The sequence below is a fragment of the Lagenorhynchus albirostris genome, chromosome 7 (genome assembly GCF_949774975.1).
Source record: "Lagenorhynchus albirostris chromosome 7, mLagAlb1.1, whole genome shotgun sequence".
Lineage (NCBI taxonomy): Eukaryota > Metazoa > Chordata > Mammalia > Artiodactyla > Delphinidae > Lagenorhynchus > Lagenorhynchus albirostris.
Genome location: NC_083101.1, coordinates 33,430,728 through 33,447,273, shown reverse-complemented (window position 1 = coordinate 33,447,273; position 16,546 = coordinate 33,430,728). Strand labels below are relative to the sequence as shown.

The 16,546-nt window shown below is 41.0% G+C and overlaps 1 protein-coding gene across 1 annotated transcript in view; it reads right to left on the bottom strand.

The window, feature by feature from the left end:
• GABBR2 (gamma-aminobutyric acid type B receptor subunit 2) overlaps nt 1-16,546 on the bottom strand; it is a 365,190-nt gene that overhangs the window by 221,730 nt on the left and 126,914 nt on the right. Inside the window, exon 3 of the mRNA XM_060154769.1 lies at nt 319-489. Coding sequence (XP_060010752.1) covers nt 319-489 — 171 coding nt within the window. The remainder of the gene's footprint in view (nt 1-318; nt 490-16,546) is intronic.

Sequence of the window (16,546 nt, the reverse complement as noted above, 5' to 3'; positions counted from 1 at the left end):
GCCAGCTCCTCCCCAAACCCTCCTCACAGGAGAAAGGCTCTTGGCGGCACCTCGTGATTTTAGATGGCCGCTATAGGTCAGCAGCAAGGACAACACACTACAGGGGCAGTGAGGGAACAGACCATGCGACTTAGCCGAAAGGCACAATGGAAAAGAAGGTTCCACTCCTGAGCTGTGCAGGTTGGAGGCCTTCACCTGTCCCGCGCACAATCGAATTCCTCAACAGCTTAAAGGCCCCGTGTCAGAGCCCATCCCTGATTGAGCCGTCTTGCCCCTTGCCCAGAGGTAGGTGAGATCGTGCCTCTCAGCAGGGTGTACCTCGGAGAAGCGCTGCACGTCCTGGGTCAGTGTGCCCACTCGCTTCCACTGGTAGTGCTTCAGCAACTTCAGGATGGCTGGATTCACTGCGTTATCTGATGGGACCGTCCGAAAGAAGTAGGGGTATTTTTTCTTATCTGCTAGAACAGGCGTGGTGGCAGCAAAAGAGAGCTGAAAACACAAAAGAGACAGCACTTTTACTGGGGGGACCTCAGAGCTGTGGGCCCAGGATCTTTCCTAAGGGAACAGAGGTCTTTAGTTCTCACTCAAGGTACAAACACACAGGCAAAATATTTTTAAACCTTCTTAGTGCAAAAGTAACAAGTTATAATTGAAGGGAAGGTTTTTAAAAATGCAAAATAAGGAGAAAGAACCATCATTAATGTTGTAGTCTAGCTCCTTCCGATCCTTTTTCCATGCACGGCAATGTTTTAAAAAAAGATTCTTGAGGTCATTCTACATAAACATTTGAACTGTTTATTCCCTCACTTAACATTATCCTACAAGCATTTAACCGTCCTGTTAAAACTTCTTGTAAACATTTTAACATGTAAACTTTTTAATAGCAGCATAATATTCTAGCATATGAACATAGCATAATTTACTGAATCATGTTTAATTTGGGGCATTTAGACTGTTTCTAATTTGTCATTATTGTCATATTATTCTGCAAGCGTCTTTGTGCTTGGCACTTTTCCCCTATATTTCAGGCTATTTCTGTAGGATAGAGTCTAGGATGTGAAATTTCCCAGATAAAGGATGTGAGCTTTTAAAGACTTGATATTTATTTCCAAAAAGGATTGCATCAATTTACACACCCACTAGGCAGTTATAATTAGAGGGCCAATCTCACCACACTCTTATCAACGGACGGAAATAAAACATCTTTCTATCTAATTTATTAATGATTTATCACTGAAAAACTGGAATCATAATGAATTCATTGGTTATACATAAGGTTGAACATTTTTCCATGTGGCTGATAACTAGCTGTATGTCCTATTTTAGAAATTGCTTTTTTATGTCTCTTGTTTATTTTTTGAGTGGTATTCTAATGCTTTTCTTATTGAATTTAATGAAGACTATTATATGTACAGCATTCAAACTCAGGCTATTACAGTTGCTGCAAATATCCCAGTTTGTTTGCTTTTACATTTTGTGTGTGTATATTTTAATTTACACTCAGTAGTCAAATCTATCCATCTTTCCCTTTATTAGTCCTTCTTTTTTAAGTGCCAGTGAGTTGCTAAATTGGATTTCAATTATCTGTCCTACAGGGAACAGCTTAAATGTCACCTCTTCTATAACATTTCCTCTGATCTCTGCTTTCTCTTTCCCTCAGCCTCATCCACAGAAGGCGATTATCAAATTTTTTGATCTTTGCAGTGTGATGGTAGAAGAATGGTATCTTCTTGTAGTTCGATTTGCATTTACCTTATTATGAGTGAGGTTGAGTATCTCTCTTATGTTTAAGAGCAATTTGCAGTTTCTTTCTGGAAAGTGTTCACATCCTTTGCTTGTTCTCCAATTGTACTCTCGGTCTTTTTCTTATTGATTAGTAGCAATCACTTATTGATTAGTGATCTTTTATAGTAGGGAGATTAACCCTTTGTGATGTAAGTTGCTAATTCTCCCCCAGTTTGTACTTTTTCTTTTGCTGTTTCTCATGGTGTCTTTTGCCATATAGAAGTATTTTTTTTTAATGTGGCTGAATTTATTAATTTTTTTTCTTTCTGTCTTTGGGTTTTATGCCATATTTAGAAAGGCCTTTCCCACTCTGAGATTATAAAAGAATTCCTCCATGGTTCCTTCTAGTCTGTCTATCATCCTCCCCTGTCTGTCCTCACGGGTTTGTCGCCTGGTGTGAGAGGACGGAGGAGACCCAGTACCCGCATGTGATGAGCGCCTTCCAGCACAGGTTCAAGAACAGGCTAACTTGGTTGGCCGTTAGGCTTTATAAGATCCTGTGATCCCTGACAAATTGATTTGTTTTTCATGTGTCTAGCAAGTATTTAATAAACTCTTGTATAGTAATTTTTTTGTTGTTGGGTACTGATAGCTCCAAAATTTTGTGACCACTGTTGTGGTTATGTCTGTACATCACTAGTTAATGCTACTTTATCTAACCTTATTCAGTATGCTTCATTCACCAAACTTTGTGCTCAAAATACATAAATACAATTTTATTTTATTTTATTTTTGGCCGCACTGCACGGCTTGTGGGATCTTAGTTCCCTGACCAGGGACTGAACCCGTACCCTCAGTAGTGAAAGCTCGGAGTCCTTACCACTGGACCGCCAGGGAAGTCCCAATACTATTTTTAAAAAATAGTATTTCCTTCCTTCTCTTGTTTCATTTAAATCTCTGATCCAGAGAGGGCACGGCTGAGCAAGATCCCTCTTTGCTGCCACCGGCCTTCCTTCCCCACCCTTGCTGTCTCAGCAGCTCTAGATCCAATACAGCTCAGAGTCCAACTTTAACATCCAGGGAAGTAACATCCTGGCACCCTCAGGCCCCAGCTGAAGTTGCTTTACTGCTCCTCCTGTCACCTGAGGAAGCACTTCTTTTCCTCCCAAGACTTTAGCAGAGCAGGGCAGTGGAGATCTTATCCCTTTCCCTGATCTGTCTCAGATGGTAGATGGCCACTACCTAGGATCCCTGGATCTCCTGCATCCACTCAGCAGTCTCAGCAGGTCCTGTCTGTTGGAGCTGAACACACAACAACCCATCAGCTGTCACCTAGAGCTAGAGAGCACCTACAGGAACCAATTTCTAAGATCCCCACAGAGACAGGACATCATCCCAAGACTGGTAAAGGTCAAGGATAGATCAACTGTTAAAAAAACATTCTGGGTAGAATAAGGCCCAATGAGAGAGGAAAATCCCAGCTGGACATATTGAGGACACTCAAATCCAGAGCTGTCCAGCAAGGGAAGGCCTGCTGTTGGAAGTAGCGAGATCCCTGTGTCTGGAGGTGTGCAAACGGAGGCTATGGCCTAGCAAGAATGCAGAGGGGCTGCAAAGTGTCTGAAAACTCCTTAAAAACCGTATGGAAAAGCTTGTGTGGGCATGTATGTGCATACAGACACACATTTTTCTGAAAAGAGGATCCATGGCTTCTATCAGATTCACAAAGAGAATCCTATAACCAAACAAGGTCAGCACCCCTGCCTGAAGGTGATACTTAGGTCGCATAGCAAGTGTAAGAAATAGAAGCTTTCTACAGTCTGCTCAAACCTAGCGTCTTATTCTTCTCTCAAGATTAAAATAACACTTCCAGCTTCCTATGGTCTGTGTAAGAAGGAGCTATTAGAAAAATCAGGCAGCAACTATTTCAGGACCTGGGATTGGTATATGTGCAATTGCATCCCCCAAAATGCTTATCTGATACAATTTGGAAAATTATGGTTTTCTGATGTGATTTCTGAATCACACTCTGGTTGATACTTTGCTGTTATTGTCCCATTAGTTCCAGGTCCACAATTAATTGTTGCTTGAACAACCTCATATGTTTGCCCTATAGGTAATTAGAGTGGTTACTGTTCAGTGAATAAATGGCCCATTGTGTTTACAATGGGCTTGGAGTACAATATATGCCCCGGGTCTAAATCATGTTGGGTGCAAAATATTAACTGGCACTGACATTTTCTGCACCATTTGAGATAATGCACACTTTGATTAGATTGCTTTGCATCACTGTTCCTCTAGCTTTAGCCTCCTAAACCTTTCTTCCACTGGGCAAAGACTGCAGGTGCCAGGTAGCACTGCTGAACTTCAGAACTGGAGAAACCTGAGAAATCATCTAGCTCTGGAGTTCTCTACTCTGGCTACATGTTGGAATCACATGGGGATATTTTTAAAAATATTGATAACTTGGTCCCACTCCAAACCAAGTGAATCAGAATCTCTGGGCATAGAGCCCAGGCATCAGTATAATTTAAAAACTTCCCAAGGTGATTACAATGCCCAGTGAAGGTTGAGAACCACTGATACAGCTCAACAGCCCTAGTTTTGAATATGCAGACCAAGGCCCAGAAATGGAAAGCTATTGAGATACCCACCAAAGTCAATAAGAGGTAAAAGCGGAATTCGAATCCAGGCCTAAAGGACTCTAAGACCAGTGCTCTCTCTCCCTCTGATGGCTGTCCCCTGCATCCTATGAGCTTGCCAGGCCTTCCTCCCCCAGCACAGTCACCCAGCATCTGCAACAACAGCCCTGTTAGCACCCTAACTCGAAGACCCAATCTTTCTGGGCTCTCCTGCCTTATTTCACACAACCAAGTTCATTTCTAAACAGACTGTGATTGAGGCTTCAAGTTAATCCCTAACCAAGGATTATTTATTTCAGAGAGTACTTTTTATTTTACAATTTTGTTATCATTTCTAGTTTTATTGCATTGTTTTGAGAATTTGGTGTGTACAGTGTCTGCTTTTGGAATTTATTGAGGGTTTTTTTTGGTGGCCTATTATACAATCAATTTTTGTGAAAGTCCCATGTTGGCCAGAAAAACAGATGCAGTCTCTAGTTGTAAGCTATAAAATTCTTTATCAGACTTCTGATGTATAAAAGATATAATCCAGCTAACCAATTACATTATTAACACGTTTTGTATTTTTGCTTACTTGACCTATCAAAGACTGAGAGGTATGTTGTTTTTCTCTATTGTCTCTGAAAATTTCTCCATGTTATTCAAATTTTTTGCTTTATATGCCTTGATTTTATGTTGTTTTGAGGATAAGTGTTCATTACATCTTTATTTTTCAGCAATGTATACACTTCCCTAGTGCAAACAGCAGGTACTTAATAGATAATCATTGAATGAACTGAGAATTAAAATATTTATCAAGGTAAAATAACCCTGTTTGTCATTTTATTGCTGTTTGTTTCAAATAATATCTTGCTCAATATTAATACTGAATTAGCATCTCGCTTGATATATCTTTTTTAATTTTTAAATTTTTTATTTTTTACATCATTATTGGAGTATAATTGCTTTACAATGGTAAGTTTCTGCTTTATAACAAAGTGAATCAGTTATACATATACATATGTTCCCATATCTCTTCCCTCTTGCGTCTCCCTCCCTCCCACCCTCCCTATCCCACCCCTCCAGGCGGTCACAAAGCACTGAGCTGATCTCCCTGTGCTATGCGGCTGCTTCCCACTAGCTATCTACCTTACGTTTGGTAGTGTATATGATATTAATATTGAAACCTTTATTTTTTGCTTGCATTTGCCTGCCATAGCTCTGATTCTCCTTTTATTTGTATTCCATTACAATTGTTTTTAAGTATATTTCTTGAAATGAGTACATGAATGGATTTTAAAATATATGCTTATTGCTGCAATAAATACTTGGTCTTGCTTTCATCATCTTGTTGGCAGTCTTACTCTTTTTTTTTTTTAATGTTTCCTTTTGTTCCTTTTGGTATTCAGACTTCTCCATTCTGAATATGTTAATCTTGCTTCTTGTCTTAACCTGCTAGAACATCTTTTCATATTGTGAAGAAGGGTAAAGGGTTGAAAATTTGCTTAGGATGACCCTCTGTTGCTTTGACACATGGTAGAATTCATCTGGATATAAAATTCTTGGGCTACCATTTTTTTCCCTTTGAAACTACAAAGTGATGCAGCGGAGAAATCCAGGGATATTTTGATTCTTGTTCATTTGTAGGTATCTGATTTTCTCTGGATGCCTGAAGGATTTTTTTTCTTTATTCTTAGAATTCAAAAAATTTGCCTAAATAGATGTGGGTGTGGCACTTTTGATTTTATCTGGAACACAGGGAGTCCTTCAATCTATACCCTCAAGTCTTTTAACTAAAAAAAAAAAATATATATATATATATACACACACACATATATATGTGTGCATTTATATATAAAATATAATACTAGGCATTTATTATATATATATTACATTAATATTCATATATATTCTTGCCTCTCCACTGGAATACCTGATTATCTATGTGTTGTCTTTCATTTCCCAAATCCATATCTGTCATATTTTTTCCATGATTTCATCTCTTGGTCCTTGTCCTCTGCATTCTGGAAGACCATCTTATTTTATTCTATCTCTTCTATTACAGGGTATGTGAATATTCAGTTTCATTAATTTCTGGTAAAATGGCCGTATCATCCACAGTCATAGCGGCAGAGCACCAGGGTTCTCATTTCTTCACATATTGACCAATATTTGGTATTATCTGACTTTCTACATTTTTGTTCAACTTTCAGGGATAAGGTAGCACTTCATTATTAATTGATTTTGCAGCCCTCTGACTGTGATGTGGTTGACTAGCTGTACAGACACGTTAGCCATTTAAGTTCTTTGCTTGGTGGGTTTGCTGATTTGCTTTTCAACAGTCTCAGTCTTAGTGTTACTGTCCTTGACATACTTTTATTGTTATTGACTTCTTCCATTTCCCAGTAATTTTTTATGATCATAACCCTTTTTGTCCCATCCTCTTATCTCATGTTTCATGGAGACCATGTCATATGCAATCATGCATATGATTGAGGATGCCAAAAGTCTTTCTAAAGTTTCTTTCTTTATCCTAGAACAGCTCATCTTCAGAGCTGGACTCTTCCTCTACTTCCGGGTATTGTGCACCTTTTATTATTTTTGTGGTACTTTTGCAAAGGCTGAATGTTAGGTGTTTTCAGAGTACTCATCCTCAAAAGCAAGGCAGGTATTTTCAGAGGTGGCCTATCAAAAGACAATATATGGATTGCCCTTGGCCCTGTTTTCTGTCTGTTTACATTATAATTGAGTATTTTTTTCTCAGAAAACTGGAGAAGAAATATTCAAGCACAGATTTTGGTGTCTAGTATGCTCCCACCTTACACAGTTCTGTATTAATGAGCAGCTAATTTTCTGATACTGTGGATCAGCACAATACATTAAATTCCTGTCATGCATTGCTGCCAGGGATTTTCTTTTCGATAGATTTTCTTTTCTATAAAGCTTTACTTGAGAGGTTTCTTGTGCCCTCCTCTCCACTCCTATCTAGCTTTTTCTAGGAATTTATAGCTCTGTTTGAATTTAGAAAAAAGCATCTTGGTTGTCTCAAAGAACAGCAACTGTGACTAGAGGCATAGCTGTCCAATTTTCTGATTGGTAGAAGCCCTAACAGACTGTGGAAGGGAGAGGGAAAAGTATGTCTATTATTTTTCAGGGCAGTTGTAATTTTATGAGGCAAGGTTCCAAGTGCCAAGAGGCAAAATTTGGTAGGATTTTCTCAATACTGTCCCATCTACTTTATAATCATGAAGCTTCCAAACATCTAGGCTGTCAGTGAGTCTTAGAGTCCCTTAGTTCTTTGAAGTAGGATTTACTATCCATTTTACAACTAAAGAAACCGTGGCCCAGAAAGGTGACATAAGCCATGCAAGGTCAGTACAGGAAATATGGAATTGGTCTTTTGACTTCATATTTAGTTCTGTTTCTTCAACCAGCTCGGACCCATCAGTCCCAGGTGAGACGGGGCAACGATCCAGGGCTTGGTCTTTCTACTGAGACCTGCTAGCACAGGGAAGAGACAGCTTATTTCAAGGCTTCCAGAGTCTCTCAAACATAGCAGTGTCCATGGTGGGCATGGTTGGTCCTGGGAGATTCTGGGGGGACATACCCTTAACCAGCAAAGTGGGATGGGAAGACAGTCATCAGCGTCTCTCTCTGAGCTCTGGCTTGCCATGGAATATTCTGTGAAAGATTAGGGTTTGCCTATTGAACTGTGCGTCTCCTTCACATTAAGGGCCCACAGGCAGAGAGAATAGGAAAGTGAAGACAACTACAATGGCACTTCTGGGAGCTGGGAAACCGGGCTTACACCTGTCTCTATGGCTTTGAGAACAAGGCAGAGTATTTCCCCTCTGTGGGTGTCTGTTCTTCTCATCTCTAAAAACGATGGGTTGAAGCAAAGATTTCAAAGGTTCTTTGCAACCACACAACTCTATACTTCTCTCCCCAGCAACTGAGGAAAATGATTAAGGAGTTTGTTAGTTTTGTGGGGGTGTGTGTTTTATTTGATCTGACATTGTATTTCACTTCTCTGCAGATTCAAGTCTAGATGAAAAATGTGAATACACCTCCCAATTTCAGGATCTTTATTAAATTCTCAGCCACTGATGAATTCTTCTCTAAATGCAATTCCTTCTTTACCTGGTTTGGGGTCTCAGAGTTTAACTTTTCTGCAGAAATAAACCATTTTTCAGGTGGAAAGTATAACCAAGAGCGCCCCTAGTTGCTAAATCCTAGGTGAGAAGTGCGGGCCAGATGCCAGGGGGGAGAAGATGATTGAGGCTTGCTCTTTTCTCCATTTGGTTTAATCTTCTTCCACGGGTTTGCTGACTGTTTCTGTAATTAAATGAGGGAGGTATTTGTCATCTAGGCTTCCTTTCAGCCAAGATGAATGGAACGCAACTTTCTCAGGAAGCTTCTGACAAAACCCTGTTTGTGGCCAGTGCCAGGACATATACAAAGGCACCGGGCTGTGTGCGTTGGGAACTGGGCTCCACTTCAGATCTGCGCCAGGTCACCGCTGCACCCAAGCCCTGGCAAAAAGCTGTTTGGACACAAAGTGCCTCAGCACAGACACCCGTGAGATTAACGTGATGTGGGGTGGCCGCAAAACATTTCCCAAGGTAAGGAGGGAAAATGAAAGTCTGGCATTTGGGCGAGTTCTTGGGGCCCCACTCCAACCAAGGCCTGCTGGGCAGCGTGCGTAGGCTTGCTCTGAGGTTTGAAACCTCTTCTGGAACCTCCTGGGGACAATCGCCTCTCCTTCCTGCTGATGAATTTTAGTTTTAATCACTCAGAGATGCACAGCAGTTCCATTTTTACCACCCACGTCCATCGCCGGATCCTTACTGGGGACTTGCAACAATTCGTGAGGGAGGTTGGGAAGGCATAATTGTCTTTGTTCCTCGTGGAGAAACCGAGGCTCAGAAAGGCACAGTGCCATGCCTGAGGCCCCCATGGCCAGCAAGGGGAAAAGTGGGATTTGAACTTAGATATTTTGACTCCTTCAAGGTATTGCCTAGCGAGCACCTGCCGTGGGGCAAGCATTGTGTGGAGGGCTTGGTGTGAAGGGTTCACTTTGCATTGAATGTGCAAAACCACCTTATGAGGTAGACACTATTTTGATCTGCATTTTTCAGATGAGGACACTGAGGCTCAGAGAGGTTCAGAGAGGTTAAGTCACTTGCATGTGGTCACACAGCAAGAGATTGGCAGAGCAGGGAGACTAACATCACAGGCTTTACTCATTCCACAGACTGCTATGCTTCTTCTCTGTGATTAACAATTTCCAAAACTCGTTTACTGCTTTAGTCTAACTTTGATCTTCACAAAAACCCATGATACAGATAGAGCAGACTTTATTGACCTCATTTTATAGATGAGGAAACTGAAGCTCAGAGAGATAAGTGACTTGCTTAGAGTCCCATGCTAGCAAATGGCAAGGTTAGGGCTCAAACTTGGGACTTTTGTTCTTGAAATGTGGTTCATCTCTCCAATGACAAGGCTGCTTCTTAGGGAGGCACCCAGGTACAAGATGAGAAAGCAACTGGGGCCATTTAAAAGAAGAGAGAAGAAAAAAAAGATTTGCTTAAAAGAAAAAATACTGAATCCGTGGCTTATTATGTTTCGATTGCCTAAGATGTTCCAATTCAATTACATGAAACAAAACTCGTATGTATATTTGATTTTTTACTGAAGATAAAATCCTTCATATTTTTCTTTTTTAAACTTTTATTAGGAAATATAAACTACAATATATGTGTGTAAAATATATATGTTCAGTTCAAAGAGTAATAATAAAATCAATACCCAACTGTCCATCACCGGTTTAAGAGAAATAGCTTTTATTTATGTGTAAATATTAAATTGCAAAGTAACTTAATTATTTGCTCTTTAAGATACAATTTTTTCCACGTGGCATTCTGCGATTTTTATTTCCTCTTCACTCTCCTCTACAACATTTCTATCATTGTTTTATGTAAAGAAGGTTGTAAAATAAATATTACTTCCTCAAATCCTTCTTTTCCCCTTTATAAGTAAAAAATAGGAGTAAAATAGAGAAAGAGCAAAACTAAGCCAGTGCTGAGAAAGCGGTATGGTCCATAGGGGTCAGAATTTGGAGTTTCAGCTTGGACAGGCCGAGTCTGAACGCCAGCTCCACCACTCACTATGCAACTTCAGGAACATTACTTCACCTTTTGGGATCTGTCCCCTCTATAAACCAGGGTGACAAGCCACCCCCCCCCCCGCAATCTTAGCGCTATTCTGAGGATCAGAATAACACAGGCGCCCAACTAATGACTGTTAATGTTAGATCACAGCTTCTAGACTTAGAAGTTATGAGAATTGGACGGTATTTCTTACAATTATGAAAAGCCTTTTAACTTACAAAGCCCTTTCCTTCAGTAACACCTCAACCCTGCGGAGGGCAGAGTGGAGAAGAGTTTACCCATTTTACAGATGAGAGACCTCAGAGAATGGAGGGGTTTGCTCACAGTGACGTAGCTACTACCAGGCTGAGAAATAATTCTAAATTGGGCCTTCTAAATACTAACCTGGCAATTTTTAAATGTCTTGTTAATTAAATATAATAATGATTATATTGTTTGTTTAATTGTGTACAATTAGAACATATGTCTTTAATTTTCTCTTAAACTTCTGATAAGACGCTTCATTCATTTCTCCCTTATAGCTGTGTAGGTGACAAATACAGGAAATTAACAAGTCACATTAGAAGACTCTTTGGTTTCCTCAGCTCCTTTGCACTTTGCTTTCAGCTGATGTCTTCAGGGGTAAGAAGCACTCTCATGTGATCACAGCTGTGAAGCCAACTGCTTTTTAATTACCACACTGCAAAAACCATGTCTCCTCATGTCAATTTAGCACCTCTAATTAGTCAATAGGTTGACATCACATCTATGGAGGGGAAAGGTGTGCTGGGGCCCAGCGTGATGCTTGCAGTGGGAGAGGATGCAGCATTTCCATCTGCTGGATTCTCCCTTCTCTTCAGGGCCAGCTCCTATTCATCTGTCCAGGCCTGCTCACAGCCACCTCCTCCATGTAGCCTTCCCTGCCATCCCTCAGTTCTTCCAGCACTGTTTCGTGCCCTTGCTGTGGAGTGCTGAGAAGTAATTGACAGCCAGGCCCATTTCACTGACTGGTCTGTGAGCATTTTGTGGGCTGTCTCCAATCCTCTCTGTAGCCATGGGAGAAGAGAGAGAAGAGGAGGGGCAAGGGAGGCAGTGGGGGCACAAAATGCCTCCATGCTTGCCTTCCAGACAAGAGCTCACCATGGTTTTCATATAGAATGGGGCTGAGGAGGAAGGCAAGTACTGGTTTGTGTGGCTGAGAAAGACAGGGTTTTAGCTGGGCCTGTCACCTTGAAGCATCTAAAGGGAGTCCGGGCAAAGCTCTGGGTAGCAGTACTCTACCCAGGAGTCACTCAACCAGGACAGGCCAAGACTCCTGAGGGGGGCTGTGAGCCACCTGCCCACTGACACAGAGAGAGAGAGCACACAGAAAGGTCAGGAGGGTGGAGGTCGCCAGGCATCTCACAGCCCAGACAACTGGGCTCTAAAAGAAGGGGTCATTGTAGGTTCCATTTACCCCTGTGAGCCAACACCTTCCATAACCAAGGAAAGGAGAGCAGAATGCTGGACTCCAGACCTCTGAGATTTGCTTCATGATCAGTCCTGGGGAAATTAAGTTAAATCAAGATAAAAGAGTGATTCAAAGGTGCTTTCCAAGAATGTGAAGTCTTCTTCAGTGGGACAGAGAAGGTCATCCTGGACCACTGAGGCTGGGGCTGGGGGCACAAGGAAAGGAGCACGGGTATGTGGTTATGGAACATCAAGACCCAACTCCTCCATGTATCAGCTGCACTTCCACTAGCAATCCATTAGGCCTCAGTCTCCCCACCCGTGAAATGGAGAGAATAAGTCCTGTCCTAACTCTCCAGGGCTCTTTTTCTCTTTTTCAAATGAGAACTTGGTTGTGAAAATGTTCTATAGGAAGTTAAGTTCTATGCTAATAGAAGGTAAGGGTTACAAATCCCACCTGGTCAGCTCATCCCTCACCTTTTCTACTGCTCCAGCCTCCTTTCTCACCCTCTCACTCCAGCCTTCTACTTCCCAAAGCATACCAGGCTCTCTCTCATTCCCCCATGAAGCCTTCCTGAACACCTCTCCGCACCTCCAGTCTAGGCCAAGTGCACCTCCCCGCCCCAGCCCCATCAGATCTATCACACTGTATTGTAATTGCATCCTTACTTCCCTCCATAAGACTGTAAGATAACAAGCACTCAAGCTGTCACGTAAGCAGCACTCAAATATTTCTCAAATAAACAGGAAAACTCAGATCAATGTACGACTATTTCAGGGAGGCTAATATGAACCAATAAAAGAAGAAATATTTAGGGCTTCCCTGGTGGCGCTGTGGTTGAGAGTCCGCCTGCCGATGCAGGGGATACGGGTTCGTGCCCGGTCTGGGAAGATCCCACGTGCCGCGGAGCGGCTGGGCCCGTGAGCCATGGCCACTGAGCCTGCGCATCCGGAGCCTGTGCTCCGCAGCGGGAGAGGCCACAACAGTGAGGGGCCCGCGTACCGAAAAAAAAACCCCAAAAAACCAAGAAATATTTATTTATTTATTTATTTTGCGGTACGCGGGCCTCTCACTGTTGTGGCCTCTCCCGCTGCGGAGCACAGGCTCCGGATACGCAGGCTCAGCGGCCATGGCTCACGGGCCCAGCCGCTCCGCGGCACGTGGGATCTTCCCGGACCAGCATGTGGGATCTTCCCAGACCGGGGCATGAACCCGTGTCCCCTGCATCGGCAGGCGGACTCTCAACCACTGCGCCACCAGGGAAGCCCCGAAATATTTAATAATAAGGTATTGAAGAATGAATCAAAACCTTGCAAAGCACTGAGTTCCCCATCACTGAAGGTATTCAAGGAGATGCTCAAGGGTTGTCCACCAGGGTCACGAAAGGTATTCCAAAACCGGAAAGGAGTTTGTATTTGTCAGTGTTGTGTTTTATGTGCACTGCTGGTGGCATACCCAGTGATTTCAGGTGAGCCCCAGTCTAATATTTTATATCTTAATAGGTATGTTTTCTCTTTATTTACTCTTACACTTCTTAGTAAATGATGCTGATTTTCCATTCATGGTATTTAAATAAAAGGATGAGTTGATTTAAAGGAAAATACTAAATAAATTAATAATACAAGTGTTATACAGATCTGGTAAAATCAAGAAAGTGATATGCAAATGATGTCTGGGAAACATGGGACTGCAGGTGCGTTAAGGAGTCTTAAAGAATATATGACCCTCAGAAATAAAAATCTACTCAAATTTCCATCACTTTCCACTAAACTAAACCATAATATAAATTTAAATGATGTAGAATGAGCTAGACTCTTAGCTAGGCAAGGGAGAATAGGCACTATCAGAAGTACCAAAAAGAGGGTGGATCTCTCAAATGAAAGAAATTAATTACATAGAAAAAAAAGAGAAATAACTGTAGAAGTAGAAATGGCCTAAGAGGTTTGCCATATTTAGAAATATTGGGGACATAATTGTACTAAAAACTTATTATTTATCTGAAATTCAAATTTAACTAGGCATCCCGTATTCTATCTGGTAACCCTAAGTAACCATCCAAGCCGGAGGTGGTAAATAGGCTTGAGTCTATGTTATATCATCAACAGGCTGACAGTGGCTGCCAAGAGAAGTGGGTTAAGTCAGTGAAGAGAGTGTGGTGATAAACTATGTTATGTCTGCAATTAGCACAGGAGGGGGAAAGTAATGGCACCAACGCATTCATTTATCTGCCATCCTGGGCTTGTCCAACTCCTCATTTTACACAATGAAGACCAGGGATGACAAGGGACTTGCCCAGGCTCACAGCACAAGTCCACAGCTGGGCTGAGCTAAACTCATTTGCTGCTCCATGCTGCCTACTTGGAAACAAAACAGAATGCTACCAACGCCATGATTATGTAATTTCAGACTACCTTCAGCAAGCATGACGACCCATGTCATCGGCCAGAATGCACGTAGCCAGTCAATCCCTCTACCTGATCCAACTTATCATCATGACTACATTTGAATGCCTTAGAGTAACATAAAAGATGTGAAACAAAATCCATTTACACCAAGGGAGTTCTGTTGAAGGAGAGATCATTGCAACAGAAAGCACTCAAGGGTCTGAACTGCCGTGCTCTTCATGTAATATCTTGAGGGTGCTCAGTAGTACAATTTTACATTTGACTCTTGCTTTATTACAAGGCAGATATTTTACCTACCATTCATTGAATTGGATGGAATGAACTAAATTTGTGATTTCTTCTTTATCTTTCTGTTCTTCCCTTCTCTTTCTGGGCCTGAGGTTCCTTACTGCTAAAATAAGGAGACTGCACCAGGTGGATTTTTATTTCAGCTCTAAAATTTCATGATTTTGTAATTCTATGTATAATTTACAAACCAAGGCAAATTCTCTCTTTAGGCGAGAAAATGAAAATCGCTGGATTAGAGACAACACTGCCAGAAGGGTTTTAAACCAGCCTCTCTCACAAAGAGAATTATTTAGTCTAATTGTTTTATGTCTCCATTTAGATATCAGCCTTTTACTTTCTGTTCTTCTTAATCAAGTTCATTCATTAGTATTCTCTTTCATTCAGTAAAGCTGTATTTTCTAGAAAAATTATAGATGCATTTTCCCTTTGACCCAGAAATCCCACTTCTAGGAATTCATCCCCAACTTACACTGGCACAAATATGACATATGGCCAAGGTTATTCCAACAGACTGGAAACAACCCAAATGTCTATTGATAGCGGACTGGCTGTACAAATTATAGTATATCCACACAGAGAAGTGCTATGCAGTTGTAAAAAGAATAAAGAATGTCTTTACATAGTGATAAAACAGTAAGCTCCAGGAAAATAAAGTGAAAAAAGCAACATGCCAAATAGCACATATAGTATGCTAGCTTTTGCATAAGGAGAAAGAAAAATAAACACACACACATTTGTGCATATTTGCAACAAGAAACACTGGAAGAATACATTTAAAACTAATAAAAATGGTTATCTACAGAGGTGGCATAGAACAGAGAGAGGGAAGTTGGATCGGAGACAAGAATTCTCTACTTTGAACGCTTCCCCAGAGGTCATACAATCAGTTAAAAATATAACACCAAAAATAAGGCCCTTAAACACAGATCTACCTGCTTTGAAGCAATTCAATAAATCATAATCGAACTCATCCAACTGGATATGTACAAAGCCATTGCAGAATAAGCTGAAACAGTTTAATTACTTAGATAAAGAAGAGAAACAAATATTTTAAAATGCCTTAAACCACGTTTTGCAATCATTTAGCCTAGTAAGAGAGGATCTGGGAAACAGTAACTCTAGATAGGCTAGTTTGGAGTGCAGCTAGTGGGAAAATGTTAATCAGAGGGAAATTAATTTAAAATTTAAATTAAATTTTCTTAAAATTTAACTTAAAAAGTTATATATGTTTTAAAAATTAATTTAATTAACAACAACAAAAAATTAATCCCTGAAAACTGAAAACAAAGGCACTTAAGAGTATATTAAAAAATAATTTAAAAAAAAAAGAGTAGGACTTCCCTGGTGGCGCAGTGGTTGAGAGTCCGCCTGCCAATGCAGGGGACGCGGGTTCATGCTCCAGTCCGGGAAGACCCCACATGCTGCGGAGCGGCTGGGCCCGTGAGCCGTGGCCGCTGGGCCTGCGCGTCCGGAGCCTGTGCTCCACAACGGGAGAGGTCACAACAGTGAGAGGCCCGCGTACCGCCAAAAAAAAAAAAAAAAAAAAAAAAAAAGAGTATATCAAGTTGCTAATGTAATCACATGGAGAAAAATCTATAAGGGGACTTCTGGACACATCTTTATTGTCCAAATAAGGAGGGATATAGTCCCTTCCCCATCCCCAACCCCACACACATTGATAGCTTTTTATTGTGAGAATATTCAAAGCTACAAAAAAGTTGAAAGAACAGTATAATGAACACCATATACCTTTCACCATTCGCCATTTCCCACATCTGCTTTCCTCTCTCTATAAATATATACACATATATAAGTATACATACACACAGAGAGACAAACATATATGTACACACACACACATGCACATGTTTTTGTTTTCAACACATTTGAAATTAACTTGTAAACATT